We start from the raw sequence: 14,636 nt of genomic DNA, 5'->3' as shown, positions 1-14,636 counted from the left end.
CAATCATTGTTACAAATAGTTTTTCTGATCATTTTTCTTCATCATTTTTAATTATGTTGATTTTTCCTTAATTTTAAATGATTTTATTTTTTTTCTCTCTCCAGTCTGTGTGCCGTAGATGTTAATGCCAGCAACACTTTACTAGCATGTGGCTTTGAAAACTCTGAACTTCATTTATGGGATCTAACCAAAGATTTTTTGAAAATAAAATCAGAAGGGAAAAAATTAGTTCCTGTAAAGGTGGATTCCGGAGAATTTGAGAAATTTTTATCTTGTGATATTTCTGTTGAGAAAGTTTCGAATATGGGGTAATTTTTATAATTGATTTTTTTATTTGTATGTTTTTAAAAATATATTGGTTTTTATAATATTGACTAATATTTTTATTAATTTCCATTTTCCATTGTTCTATTTTGATTCAGGTTTTGCGTCTTGCTTTTCCTCTTCTTACATTTTCAATCTAAAATTTTCTTTGGATGAGATTAAAATTTGGTTAAAAAAATATTAGTATTGATATGAAGCATTTTTTTAAAGTAAAAGATAGTGCAAAACACTAAACACATTACAAGTTATATTACAGTTAAATGAGCATTATAATGTATCTTCTCCATTAGAACACTTGAAGTAGCTGCCCAGCTTGATTTGAGTGTATATGCCTCAGGCAAATTGTAAATTCCAGCTCTTTGCAAACTGTCAATGTCCCTTTGCAATGCACCTATATGGCACAATGCAATAAGCCTAATAAATGACGTTAGCAAAGACTAGATTTTCCAATTAGTTTAGGACACCTTAGAGAAAGTGTTAGACTTATGATTTTATTATGTTTGATTACAGAGATTAAAACTGGATTGGACAAAAGTTAGAATCTAAAACAAGTGAACTGGACTTTTTCCTCTCGCTGTATTGACTGATTATTTTTTTGTTATTTGGCTAAGAAAAGTAGATTAGAAATCGAGAGAATAGAAATTTTTTCACTCAGAACTTCTTTTCATAAACCTTAGAAAAAACACAACTATGCAAAAAGAGGCGGAATTTAATACCCTGTTGAACTAATGCCAAACAAGGTAAATTCATTTGTGGACTGAGCTTAAATAAGCTAAGTGTGCTTTATAATTAAATTTTACTTGTACAACGTATGAAAATAATTAACATTTCTGGTCTTGCTTATTTATTTTGATGTCAAAATGACACTAATAAACTCCTGAGTATTAGTTTGGATGCTAATTATGTTTTAAACTATTTTATTTTATATATTTTTTTCCTCAAGAATGTTGTTTCTTCATCAAAATATTTGCTTTTTTCTTAAGCTTTTGTTAATAATATTAAAGGGAAAAAAATTATACGATTATATTTTGTATATTTAAATTATCATTATCTTTTTAGCTCAAATAGATTACTTCATGGTCATACTGGCTCAGTATTTGGATTAGCAATCACACCTGACAGCACTGTTTTATTGTCCTGTTCTGAGGATTGTACTGGTGAGATATTGTTATTCACATGGTTCATATTTTTAATAATTATAGTTGATAATTAATTGAGGAATTGATTTGCGAAATAGTATTTAATATAGAAATTAATATCTTTCAAAAATTATCTATATTTATGGTATTTACTCTATCGCAAAAATGGTAATACATTATATTTATCACCCCAATCTGCTGAAAGTTCCCTACAAGAAGTAAATACTAGTTCTACTGTTGTAAAATATTTGCTATATTTTAGGGGGTCAGAAGTTAATAGTTGTAACGTCATTTGTATAATATAATGTAAAAAGTTAATAACATTCTTTGACTTCATTAATTTTGATAAGTAATATAATTTATAATTGGCACAGTATATAATTTTCTGATTTAGGTGCCATTAAACTCAATTTTGCGTAATATTAATAAATTTGTTAAGTCAAGACAGGCTGCTATTTAAAACATTGCTTAAATTTAAAATATTGAACGATTTATGTAATAGAAGAACTTTTAAAATAAAATTTATGAGATCAGATAAAATTATATTCTGCAGTATTTTAAAATTTAACTTTTGATTTTCAAAGCAAAATGTTTGTGTAATGGATGCTTTAAATACATTATTTGTGATTATATTACAGCTAGAGCTTGGAATTTAGTTGATTTTAAAAATTCAGCTGTTTATTCAGGACATAATCATCCAATATGGGATATTGCAATGAGGTATATGAATTCAGTTTAAATATTTATTTATTATTTTTCAACAGTTTTGGCGTAATTTTAAAAAAGAACGATATCTCTTTATTTTTCCTTAATGATCAAGAAAAGGCGAATTCTATGTGTTGAAATTATATTAAATTTGAATAGATTACCAATTCGGTAAAAAAAATAAGTCTTATTATTTTATATTGAAATCTTCTTGAATTTTCGAAATTTATTGAAATTTTCTTGATTCAAATAGGTTTTTATTTATGTTTATTAATCTTAAGCTGAATTATTAAACAAGTATCAAGTTTTCTAAATTATTTTAATCTTTAATCACATTATTTTGTGAAATATATTTCAAAGATTTTTGAATATTAATATTTCTAATTTTTTAAAAAAAAATTTAGATTTATATATTTAAAGATTTGTGGCAAAATAAGCCAAATTCTTATATTACTTTTATACTACAGTCAAACCCCGCTATAGTGAACATGGTTTATAGTGAACTCCCGGATATAGTGAACGAAATGTTCGGTCTCGTGCCTTGCTATACACGTATAATGTTATTTTTGGGGATATAGTGAACTAAAAAAGTGAGAAAGTTGAATATTATGAACTTTTTTCTGTCTTCGACTGATTTTTCTTAATTTTTTTTTAATAATTTTGAAACGTCTACTTCAAATAAATACTTATACTGATTTTCAAAACCACCTATTGGGTGGAATGTAGCGATAAGCATTTTTTCTTGTTTGCTTCTTTTATCACACTTTTCCATCCCTAAACGAAGTCCTACCCAGGCAGATGTATGGACAAATTTTTCAGCTTAAGATTACTATTTTTTTTTTTTTTTTGTACACAAGACGAAGAGTAATAAAAAATAAATGCAAGTCAATACATTTTTTGTTACTACGTATTATTTATCAGTCATTTTTGTGTTCCATTTTCTTGGTCATTTATTTAAATAATGTATAATAAAAAGGAGTTCGGAACCATTAGTTAAAATTGCTTGCGGAACGGATATAGTGAACTGAAATTTCGGTCGCTTGAAGGTTCACTATAGCGGGGTTTGACTGTATTTCTGTATCGAGTTATTTAGTGAAAAATTTCATAAAACAGACAGAAATATTAATACCAAAATAAAGTGACTGAAAAACTGCTTATTTAAACTGCTAAATTAATACTAATGACTATGTTTTAAATTGTTATATTATTTTCCTACATAATAAAAATTAATGTTAAAAAAGCCTTATATAGAAATGGCACTCTTGCTTGATTTTATCACTTATCTTTTCATTCTTTTATAAAGTTAGCCGTGTAATTACTGGTTTGTGTGTATATATGAAAATATTCTAAAGAATATTCCACAATGACTGCCCTTAATACATATTATCAAAACCCTTGTTGAAAATTGAAGTCCTAAAATTGTGCACATTAATAGCCACTTTTTAATATTAGTATATATAAAAGAACAAAAACATTATCAAACTCTTACCATTCACTTTTTAAGTAACTAAGAGCAAAGAAAGAATTAAAATAATTAAAAAGAAGGATTGAACAATTAAAGTCTGTTTTTATTGAAAAGCCAACACAGTTAAGTTCAAGCAGGTTAGATGATTTTAACTCAATATGGATTCCTTATATTGCTCAACTCCTTTGCTCAATATGGATTCCTCATATTACTCAACTCCTTTGCTCAATATGGATTCCTCATATTGCTCAACTCTTTTCCTCAATATGGATTCCTCATATTGCTCAACTCCTTTGCTCAATATGGATTCCTCATATTGTAAAAACATTTTTTCCCTCTCTTTATTATTATTTTTTTACTTCTTAATGTACATATCTTTTTATAGGCATTCTAAAAATATTCTAATGGCAAGTGTTATGCAATAATCTATATAAATTTGTTTAAAAATTAGTTGATTATTTTATTGCTACTATAGAAACATTCCATTTTTTATTTTTATTAGGTAGAATTGATGTGAAAGGTTATCAAATTATCTTCATCGATTGAGATCAATGATTTTTCTAAAATAATTATGTGATTAAAATTGAGATTTCAATCATTTGCTGACACTCTTTCTCAATGTTCATAAATGAGCTTCGTGTATGCAGTACTTTTGAAATAAAATTTCTCTGAGTGTTATACATTGTATAGTATGGGTCATAATGATATGAAAATTGGGCAGCAAGCATTTCAGATTGTATTTTTATTCATAATTCATTCAAAAAAGCACAAAACAAGCTCTTATTTTTCAAAATCATCATTGTGCGTCAGAAAATTTAGAAAAGAAAAAAACCTTGCATATGCAACATTCCTCTTCCACTTTTATCAGTCTTAATTTCTATGTATTGTACAGATTCCAGTTTTTGCAAATCTTGCTTCCCCATTGTTATGAATCCACTTATTGGTAAATTCTTGTACTATTTTAATTAGATTTATTAAACCCTGTATAACTAAACTGAAATAAATTTTATTCTGTAGCCAATTATTTCACTGATATACTTGATGATTTAAAAACTTCATTTACTTTAAAAAAATATGAAATATATAGAATAAAAATATATAGAAATAAAAGTCAACATGTTTGGCAGCAGAAATAGACACCCATTCTCATCATAGACACCCTACATGAATGAGGAAAACAAAAGTTCACTTTTATATTCACTTTTGTTTTGTGGTCAATTTTGAGAATGGGCACCTTTTTTTGAGCACTCAAAACATGCTGACTTTTATTACCATCTTCATATTTTTTGAAGCATATGAAATTTTTATATCATTAGGTATATCTTTCCACTTCAGTTTCTTTTGATTATTCCTTCAATCATATGACTCATGCATTAAAAATTAAAATTTACCTATTTTTAAATTTCTTATAGTTAGTCAAACAAATTAGTGTTTCTTAACGGAAGTAGTTTTTAATTTTTGTAAGTATATTGATGAGTAAAACCAAATTTAACCTTTTGAATCGTTGAAGATTGTAAGGTATCGTCCGCACTTTATTAAAAAGGCATAAGTGGGCAGTTCAGTTAAGGAGGGTTTAAATATCTATTATTTTCTTCTTTTTAATAATTCTGAGTACAGGATTTGATGTGGTTCTGTGAATGTCATATCATATAAACAGCCCTCTGATTTGGAAAAGTTTAGCTTCATTTGGTCTTTATATATTTGTTTTCTCTTGCTTGCTTTTATTTATATTATTTGACTAAAGTTAGTAAAAGTTTTTGATAAATGTGATCAGTTCTATTTATTTAAATAGAATTTTTTTTCATATTTAAAATTTGTGTGTCTAATATGATATTATTACATATTTTAATGTTATAAATTGTTGTGCATAATTAAGTTATAAATAGTGTTTATAAGTTGTGTGAAAGCTAAAGCTAACTTTAATAATCTGTTTGAAATTTTTAATTTTTATATTTCCAAATAGACAGACAAATAGAATCAAAGCTATATAGAGTCTTTAGTTTAACAAATTAAAATAATTTATATCTATGACAAAATATTATAATTTCTAAGATTTTTAATATTATTATTTGCAAACACGTGATGACTTGAATTATATACCTTCAAAATTTCCTTTGGCAAAGTTTTTATAATATTTACTAATTTATATAATGCAGCAAAACCACAATATTATTTATGTAAATTTTTGTATTTTAGTGATTTTTATTAATCTTTCACTTCGTTAAAAATTTTTAAATTAAAATTTCAGTCCTGATTCAGCATATTTTGCAACTGCTTCAAAAGATGCACGTATGTGGATGTTTGAGGAAAGCGAACCTTTAAGAATATTTGTCGGGCACACTGGAGATGTTGAAGTAACACTTTGTTTTATATCCATGTTGCAAAATATTTTAAATTTATGTAAAAAATCGTTTATTCCTTCCTGCTTAATTTAAATGAGTTATTTTATGTATAAATAAAATTATATTGGTTGAGTTGTTTATGGTTGGGATTGCAAGTTTGTCACCATGCAAATTTCGATGAATTATAAATTTTTTTTTTCCTTCTGGAGTTAAATGTTTTAAATTGTGTGAAAACTGTTTAAAATTTGTGATGTTTTTATTTATTAATCACATTTTAAAGGCATTTGTTTCTTAACTGAAAGTTTCCAATTTTATAATATGTAATAAATAAAACTGTTAAGGAAATAGATTAATAATTATAATGAAATCTTTAAAAGAAACCAAATATTTAAGGAGCAAATTTTCATAAATTATTATTTTTTTCTCTAAAATTTGTAAATATTTCGAATTACATGAAAGTGTATTTAACAAAGTACAATATTTCTTACCAATTTCTTTTTATTATTTGTACTATATCTGTCTTTTAGTGCATATGTTATGTATATATTTACATCAATATTCTTTATTTGAATTTACGCAGAATTTTTAAAATCGATTTTACTTATTATAATACATAACATGAATATAAATTAAAGCATTAGATCACACGAAGCTACTTCATATTTTATTTATTATGTAGAGTTGCGCAAAAAAAAAGAGAAAAAAACAGCAATGGACTATCCTGAATAACTTTTGATCTAATAATTGGATCTTCATGTTCTAGGACTGAATCTTATTGGTTCGAGGGGTTCACCTCAAATATGCTAATTAATCAGTGCTAGTTAATTAGAGCAAAAAAAGTTGTATATTTAAAATTTGCTTTCTCAAGAACTATTCAACCTGTTTTGCTTTAACTTAATGTTTTGCCATGTAAAATTACATACTTTAAAATGACATTTTATTTCTTTTTTCTTTTTATATTTACCACGTTTTCTATCAAAAAGTAAATTTCATTGATTTTCAAATGGAAAAAAAATTACATTATTTATGAAATATTACCCTGTATTGCAAAAGTGAAATCTGGAAGTTTGTTGAAATTTTCTTGTAAAACCTTGAAAATTTTTTTTTTAAAATTGAGTGAAAACCCTGCCATATTACAAATGGAATCAAGAAAAAGCCTCATTAAGAAACATAAATCAATGAAATGAATTTAAGAAATTGCTAGGAAATCAGAATTAGATGCTGTTTTTTATAAATAATTTATGAAAAAATAACCATATGGGCAAAATTGCAAGTGTTTGTAAAGAAATACCTTTATGTAACAAATTTAAAAGAGAGACATTTAAGGTTATTTTAAAATTAAATACCATATAGCACTATTGTCTTTTGTTTTAATTTTTAAAGTTTTTTTTATTGAAAAAAGATTAAAGATTACATTATTTATGAGTATTTCCAGTCCCAATTTTCCCTCATTTTTTTCTTCTAAATTATTATGGTTATTGTTCCATTTTTACAATTTTAATGCAAATTTGTGGAGCAAACAAAACTTGCCCACAGCAATGATTTGATCTACTGATTGACTTCAAGGCAATCAGTTATTAAGAAGTTAGTTACTAATTTTACAATTATAATATATTTATAACTATTAGATCAATGCAGAAAGTTGCTAAAACAAAACAACAATTCGAAAATTTTAGGAATTTTTTAAAATTGTAAGATTGATGAATAATTTAATAGTACTATTATTCAAGTACTATTTTACTATATTTTTCCTATTCTAATTCATTCTTATTATTAATGTAATTTGTGCAATGAAAAATAAAATTTAATATAAAATATTTTAAACATGCTAATTTATTACAAATGAAATTGACATCCTTAAACCTGCAAAAGTGTGAAGAAAATTATTTTTCCAAATTTTAATTTTGTTCCCAAATTTTTTTTAGAAACTCATTCTAGGTATTTTACTTGCAAGTTCACAATAAAAAAAGATTTAAGAATGTTTTCCTGCACTTTTAGAAAATAAAGTGGTGTCATTTCTGTTGCTCTATTTCAAAACTTCTGCAATTTACTCCAATTGCTCTGAAGTGTTTTAAAATAAAAAAATTTTAGAAAATTTTCCCTAACCGTTTCTGGAAATTTTTCTCTTATTCTTACAATGATTAACTAGATTTCTTCTTAAAAATAATAAAAAATTTTTCTGAGGGTAGAAAAGGAAAAAAAAAATCAATTAAGTTTGTTTCGTTATTGAATAATTTTTGTTGCTGTAAAAAAGAAAACTTACTTCTTAGTTTTTATTTCTATATACAATTCTAGTAATCAATACAAATTCTGCTAGTCAATAGGTTTAATTTTCTTACTGATTTTGAAAGCTTTTATAACTGTTGTTCTAAGATTAGTCAAATTTTAAGAAATTAACTGTAACTATATAATTACTTTATAGTGTATCACATTTCATCCAAATTCAAAATACATTGCTACCGCTTCAACTGATAAGACTCTTCGACTTTGGACTACACAAGATGCTCGAACTGTGCGAAGTTTTGTTGGCCATGAAGCATTTATTAGCTCAATAGTTTTCTCACCAAATGGAAAACACTTAGCATCAGCTGGTAATAAATACCATACTTTTATTATTTAAACAATATACATTATTTTTGCTGACAATTATTTTTTTAAAAACATGAAACACATTTTCAAAAGTTCTTTGATATTCCTTAGAAAAAATTTTCCTATTCAGTTAAGGTTATGACCGAGCTACCATTTGCAACTAAAAAGGTGCAATTTTGAAGAAAAGGTTACTACACGTCACTGTAGTGAGCTACTACTATAGACTATCTTTGAAACTGTTGCAATTTATTTTTAACTGCTGCTTGCTAATATGTAATATAATAATAAATTTATTTATTGGTATAAAACTTATAGAATTAAATTTACATTATAATAACGTATAGTTTAATTTGCTTAGTTTTTTTTTCCCCATTCGTGTTAATATGGATGTTTAGTTCAGTCGAGTGTGCTTATCTGTTATTTTTAATAAGGTAGCAAAATTTTATTGTTTTTACCAATGATAAATTTTGTATTTGGTATAATGATATTTAAAACTTGGTTATTTTAATGATTACTTGTAAAATTTTATTCATTAAGTAAATTATATTGAAAATATTTTTAGTTTACCATATTTTTATTTTTGTTATTTCATTTTGTGTAATTTTGACTGATTGTTTATTCATGTAACTGATATATTTACTTTAGGAATCATGTTAAATCTGATCCATGACGCAATAGATTTTTTATCAAGATTTCTATTTTGTTACTTTTATTAATTTCTAACTATTTTTGTTTTAATTCCTTGTATGTAATATTCCTTGACAAGTTCATTTAAATGATGTATTTTACTGTTCATGCAGTACTAACTACTTCTGTACAAACTACTCCCTACTTATGAACTTCATTAGCATTATTACTCTATCCTTTTCCATCCACACTATGAATGTCAACATTTATGTTGAACTTATTTTATTATAATCTAACAAAATTTATAAAAATTTTTATGACATATTTTTCTTTCTAGATGATAATGGTTTGGTTAAGATTTGGGATTTAAGTTCTGGTCTAGCAATGAAAGAATTCAAACCTCATATTGGCCGGATATTAAGCATGAGTTATAACAGAAATGGCACACTGCTAGCAACTGGAGGCTGTGATAAGTATTTAAAAGTTTGGGATGCTCTCCATGGTACTGTTGAAGGAACTCCTGATAAAACTGTTGACAAAAATAAGTATGTATCTTTTATGTAGAACTTCCATTTTCTTTTTAATTTAATTATTTGTGTTATAACTATTTTATTTTAAAGCAATTTTATACTTTCTAAAACATTGGTTTGTCATTTATGAATGCAATCTTTTTTGGAAAACTGTTAATTTAAATATTGCAAAAATATCTAATGAAGAATTTTCTCAATTTTGTTATGCCTACAGAAGGCCGTATGAGAAAAAAAAACTTCCAAATTTTTAATAGTTTACTTTAAAAATAAATCATCTGCTCATACTTAAGAATTATTGCAACTCCCAGAAAACATACCTTTTTCAAATTTAGATGGCTCCAAATAATTTTCAATGAGTCATTCATACTCTGAATAATGAGAAATAAATTCTAATAAAGTTCATTTTATAAAAATGTGTTACAAAAGGGCTCAGTTGCATTATATTTACTACATTTGGAAATATTTAAGTTATTTATAGTTATGTAATCATTCTGAACCAAATTAATTAAGCACTATTAAAAATAATAAAACACTGTGAAAAAAATTATGAAACACTATGATAAAATATATTTTAACACCAGTACTTAATAATCCTCTTTAGGATTTTTAAGTACTGGTGTTAGAAAATTGTGTAAGAAGAATTTCATTATTTCTGTTGTTGCCAATTCTTCTTAATTTGGTGATCTGATCAATGAGTTTGGATACTCTGGTAAAATCAAGCACCAAAAAAGGTTGTAATCAGATGATCTCCTGAACAAAACCCAAACAATCCAGGATATCCTCCGATTTCTCAGATACAAAGTGAGAAGACCTTTTTTCCAGATTCAAAAGTCACACATTTTAAATACTCTCTGAAGAGTTGAGAGGAACCATTTGAATTGGTCTGTTTCCCTCACAATGTAGGTTATCCCTCAAGCACTCTCTACCATGCCTGTCTGTATTCTTCCCCATCATGAAATAATCCTTATGAAATAATGTGATGTTTCTGTCTCAGAAGAGCCCCTTGACAGGTGACTTCATTCCCTTTGACATTGACTTGTTAGAGGATCCACTGGAAGTGGGCTGCCAAGTTCTTATATATTAAAAGTTTAGCCCCATTTTAACATTGTCTCAATTAATTTATGTTAGCCATTCTTGTAAGAAGAACAAAGTTAACAATGCATAATGTTTAAACATTAATCTGAAATAATCATGGTTAGTACTAAAACTAAAAGGTTTTAGACTTGTAATATACAAATTTCATTTCCTTTCATTTCATATTCATTCTTCCGTTAGTTATCACAGTGCTTTTTAGTAACTTAATCCTTTTTAAATAATTTTTTGTGATTCAGTTGTTATTTATTTCTGTTAAAAAATGTTCACTCACTTTTTTAAAATTTAACTTTGAAACTTTACTACTTAACTATACCATGTTTTTTAAAATATTAAAAACTTGAAAGCGTTTAATTCTGAGTTTATCTGGAGTATTAATTTTGTTAAGGTTTAATTTAAGAAATGATTTTTTTTAATTTTATCTTTCTACTATTTGTTGTTTAAGTTTAAATGGCATTTTATGCATCGGAAATAATTAGTTTTATTTTGTCTTTTTTTAGTTCTGAAGAAGGTTCTGTGAAGTTAGTGGATACTCATTTTATTGATTCTAAGCTGCATTGTGTCAAATTTTGTGAAAGGAACCTTCTTGTTTCAGTATCTTCTAAATAACTGTTTTGTAGGAAAATCAACCCCATCGCCATTCTTGCTGATTCTTATGTAAAATGCCCTTCTGAAACCTTATATGACCGCAATTTTCTAGAGACCCCCATATGTTTATCACTTTTCATTAAATTTATGGCTGTGAATATGATTTGTATTTGGAGAAAGATTTGATTTAACTGTTAAATTTCTTCTGTGGGTTCAGGTAGGTAAAAAGTTCTAAAACATGCAACAAGGGAAACTAAAGCAAAGTCTGCAACCTGTTGAAAAATTATGTGAAAAATTATTATTTTCAATTTTTTCTCATTTTCTACATATTTTAGTTCATAGTCCCCTACACCTTTTTTTCCCCAAACACCTGAGAATGATAAAATTATATAGCCACAATTTTGACTAAAAGCATATGAGGTGGAAAATATCACAATTACCAACTAAGAAAATGTTGGAGATTCACTGTATGTCAGTTATGATAGATTATATTCTTATTTTTAAATTAATGAGTTAATTCTTTCCTCTATTCTAAATCAATTTCATGGCCATGAAGGCCTTTCTAAAAATAAAAAAAAAGAACACACACACACTTGGCAAGTGAGCAAAATGTGGATTATTATCTGATTCAGAATGTTATTTTACATAAATATCAACTAAAATTGTGCCAGAACTAAAAATGAAAAATTTCTTTATTCGGAGAAGTCAAACCTAGCTATTGCATTAATTTTTTGTGTTGTAAATAATATTATTTAAAATCAGGAGCTTGTTAAGGAATAATATGTGATATTCTGCTATTATAAATAGCTTGTAAACATTATAAGATGAGAGAATAAATATAAAAAGTCAGTTATGTATGAAATTAAGGTACATAGAAAATTGTAAAATTTATTAATCAGTTGTTAACAGCATTTATGCCTTTTCACTTTGTTGTTTTATGTTGTTATCTGTCTAAAATCTATTGTTTGTATTCAAAATATTTAATATACTTAAGTGTAGGAAGTGTTCAAAAGTTTTCAATTATATTTTAAATTCTAGTAAAAATAATTTGTGTTGATATGTTTTATCAAAAGACTTAAATTTTTTCACATCTTGTGGAAACAAAAAATAAATATTTTTATATATTGTAGTGACAGATAAAAAACATTATTTTGATTGTATTGACTGTAAATATATTTAATCTTAATTTATGTTTCATTTTATATGTTAGTCATGTTGTGTTATGGTGAAAACAGCAACATTTTTAAAAGGTATCTGATGTATAATCTTAAAGATTATATGTGTTATATATGTATGTGTGTATGAAGTTATTTTATTGAACTGCATCAATAACAGATGTATAACCAAAATACTGTTGTTTTTTTTACTTTCATCATCTCTTTTTCTCTTGCGCCAATAATTTGTGATATTTGTCTAATTTCTTTTTAACTTTATAATTGTTTTAATAATGGTAAAGTTAAAGTTGTTTAAATAAAAACGAATATAGATTTATGTATGTTCAAAAATTTTGTGGTTTTAATATTTTAGACTTTTCAGTTCTTAATTTTAAGTTTTCTTAATTTTTATTCTTCATTTTTGCTGCATAATCCCTTTTCTTTAGCATAGCTAAGAAGATTAATAAGTATATATTGTTATATATACTTATTAATCTTTTATTGTTATCTAGTAATAAATTTTATTGAAAGAGAAAGAATGTAAGAAATGTATTAACTGATCTTCATTTTTCATTCACTTTTGAGTAAAATGTTATTCTCAAATTCATAAATTTCATTTTAGTTAATATCTTAATTTTCATATCTTTTACTATTGTTTTTCTTCCACACGTTATATCTCTTTTCCACCTACTTCATTTAAATACAATATGCATAACCTAATTCTTTTTTTGTAATTTATGTTAACATTTTTAGTTTTTTGAGTTCTTATATAAAATTAAAGTAGCAATACAAATTTTTTTTAAAAAAATTCGAAAGGGCCGTACGAAAAAAATTATGAAAAAGCTGCAATAATTCAATTCAATGATTTTTTTTAATAAATAAATAAAAAATAAAATGAAAATACAAATGTAATGAGTTTATTTACCTTTGTTAAAATAAATGCATATTTTCAACAAAAAAAAAAGAAAAAATGCATTTTATAACACCTTGCTAAAACTTGATTTTATTTATGAAGAAATGTTTTTAACTTCTAAAGTTAAAAACTTGTTGAAAGTTAAATAAGTCTTCACATACAAACTAATATTTTTGATATTTTGATGCAACAGTCCTTTTTTTTTTAAATTATTGATATTAGTTTAAAGAAAAAATATTTTTTTTTATGCAAGTTATGTTTTTTTTTGCAATTTATGTTCTTCATATTATTATCTAGAAGGTGGAGAACTACAGAATACCCAACAATTATAAGTAAAATTATGTTTTATGTATTCTTATATAATGTAGCTCTGTACATTTCTTAGTAAGTTAGTTTGCTCATAAATATTTCTTCTCTAAATTGGAATTCCTTTATGTGAAGTTATTACAATGTATGATTTTTAGTTTTTTTTATTCAAAAGAATCTCTACTTGTAATTTTTATATGTCACAGCACTTGTCTTTAAATATTTTGTTTTAAAAGTTCTAAGTGTTTTAAGACTTCAAACAATATATAATAAAAACAATTTGCCAATTTATTTAATTCTCTTACTGAATATTTTACTCAGTAACATCTTCAATGTGTAGCAATTATGTCTACACAGAAGTAAACAGTTCTATTAATTACTGAAAAATTGATTAGTTTTTTGGTATCTCTGTGATGAATCTTGTTTTTTTATTAGTTATTTTTTCAGAAAAAACTTTTTTAATTTTTTGCAAGTATTAAAAAAAGATAAAAACATAAAGAAAAAAAATATAAAGATATAAATTTTAAATATATATATAAGATTTAATTATTCACTAAAAATTTAAATCATAATATGTAATATTTATTAAAAATCATAACTGGTTTTTAAATAGACATTTTATGTGTCAAAGTTACTTGGAACTTGTACTCAAAAATTAAAAAAAAAATAAATAAATAATTGTCATTAGCACCCATAAATAAATTTGACTTTCTAAGTAATATCTTAGTAATTACTGGAAAAGTAGGATCTAAAATGCCTATTTTAAGATTTTTAATTTTCCTATGGCATTATTTAATGTTTATACATGCCAATATTACAGGCTATTAATTTAATTTCCATTCAAAATTTTAAATAATTTTTC

The 14,636-nt window shown here is 25.2% G+C and overlaps 2 protein-coding genes across 4 annotated transcripts in view; both read left to right on the top strand.

The window, feature by feature from the left end:
• LOC107453481 (TAF5-like RNA polymerase II p300/CBP-associated factor-associated factor 65 kDa subunit 5L) overlaps positions 1-14,065 on the top strand; it is a 30,782-nt gene extending 16,717 nt beyond the window's left edge. For all 3 annotated transcript variants that reach the window (XM_016070339.3, XM_016070338.3, XM_016070340.3), the window contains 7 exons: positions 105-308; positions 1,384-1,481; positions 2,102-2,183; positions 5,882-5,987; positions 8,398-8,566; positions 9,529-9,736; positions 11,314-14,065. In XM_016070339.3, coding sequence (XP_015925825.2) covers positions 105-308; positions 1,384-1,481; positions 2,102-2,183; positions 5,882-5,987; positions 8,398-8,566; positions 9,529-9,736; positions 11,314-11,422 — 976 coding nt within the window. In that variant the 3' untranslated portion in view covers positions 11,423-14,065. The remainder of the gene's footprint in view (positions 1-104; positions 309-1,383; positions 1,482-2,101; positions 2,184-5,881; positions 5,988-8,397; positions 8,567-9,528; positions 9,737-11,313) is intronic.
• Positions 1-14,636, top strand: part of LOC107453483 (dystrophin-related protein 2) — a 276,867-nt gene that overhangs the window by 193,305 nt on the left and 68,926 nt on the right. The window lies entirely within an intron of this gene.

The sequence above is a fragment of the Parasteatoda tepidariorum genome, chromosome 1 (genome assembly GCF_043381705.1).
Source record: "Parasteatoda tepidariorum isolate YZ-2023 chromosome 1, CAS_Ptep_4.0, whole genome shotgun sequence".
Taxonomy (NCBI): Eukaryota; Metazoa; Arthropoda; class Arachnida; order Araneae; family Theridiidae; genus Parasteatoda; species Parasteatoda tepidariorum.
This window is presented reverse-complemented; position numbering and strand designations above follow the sequence as displayed.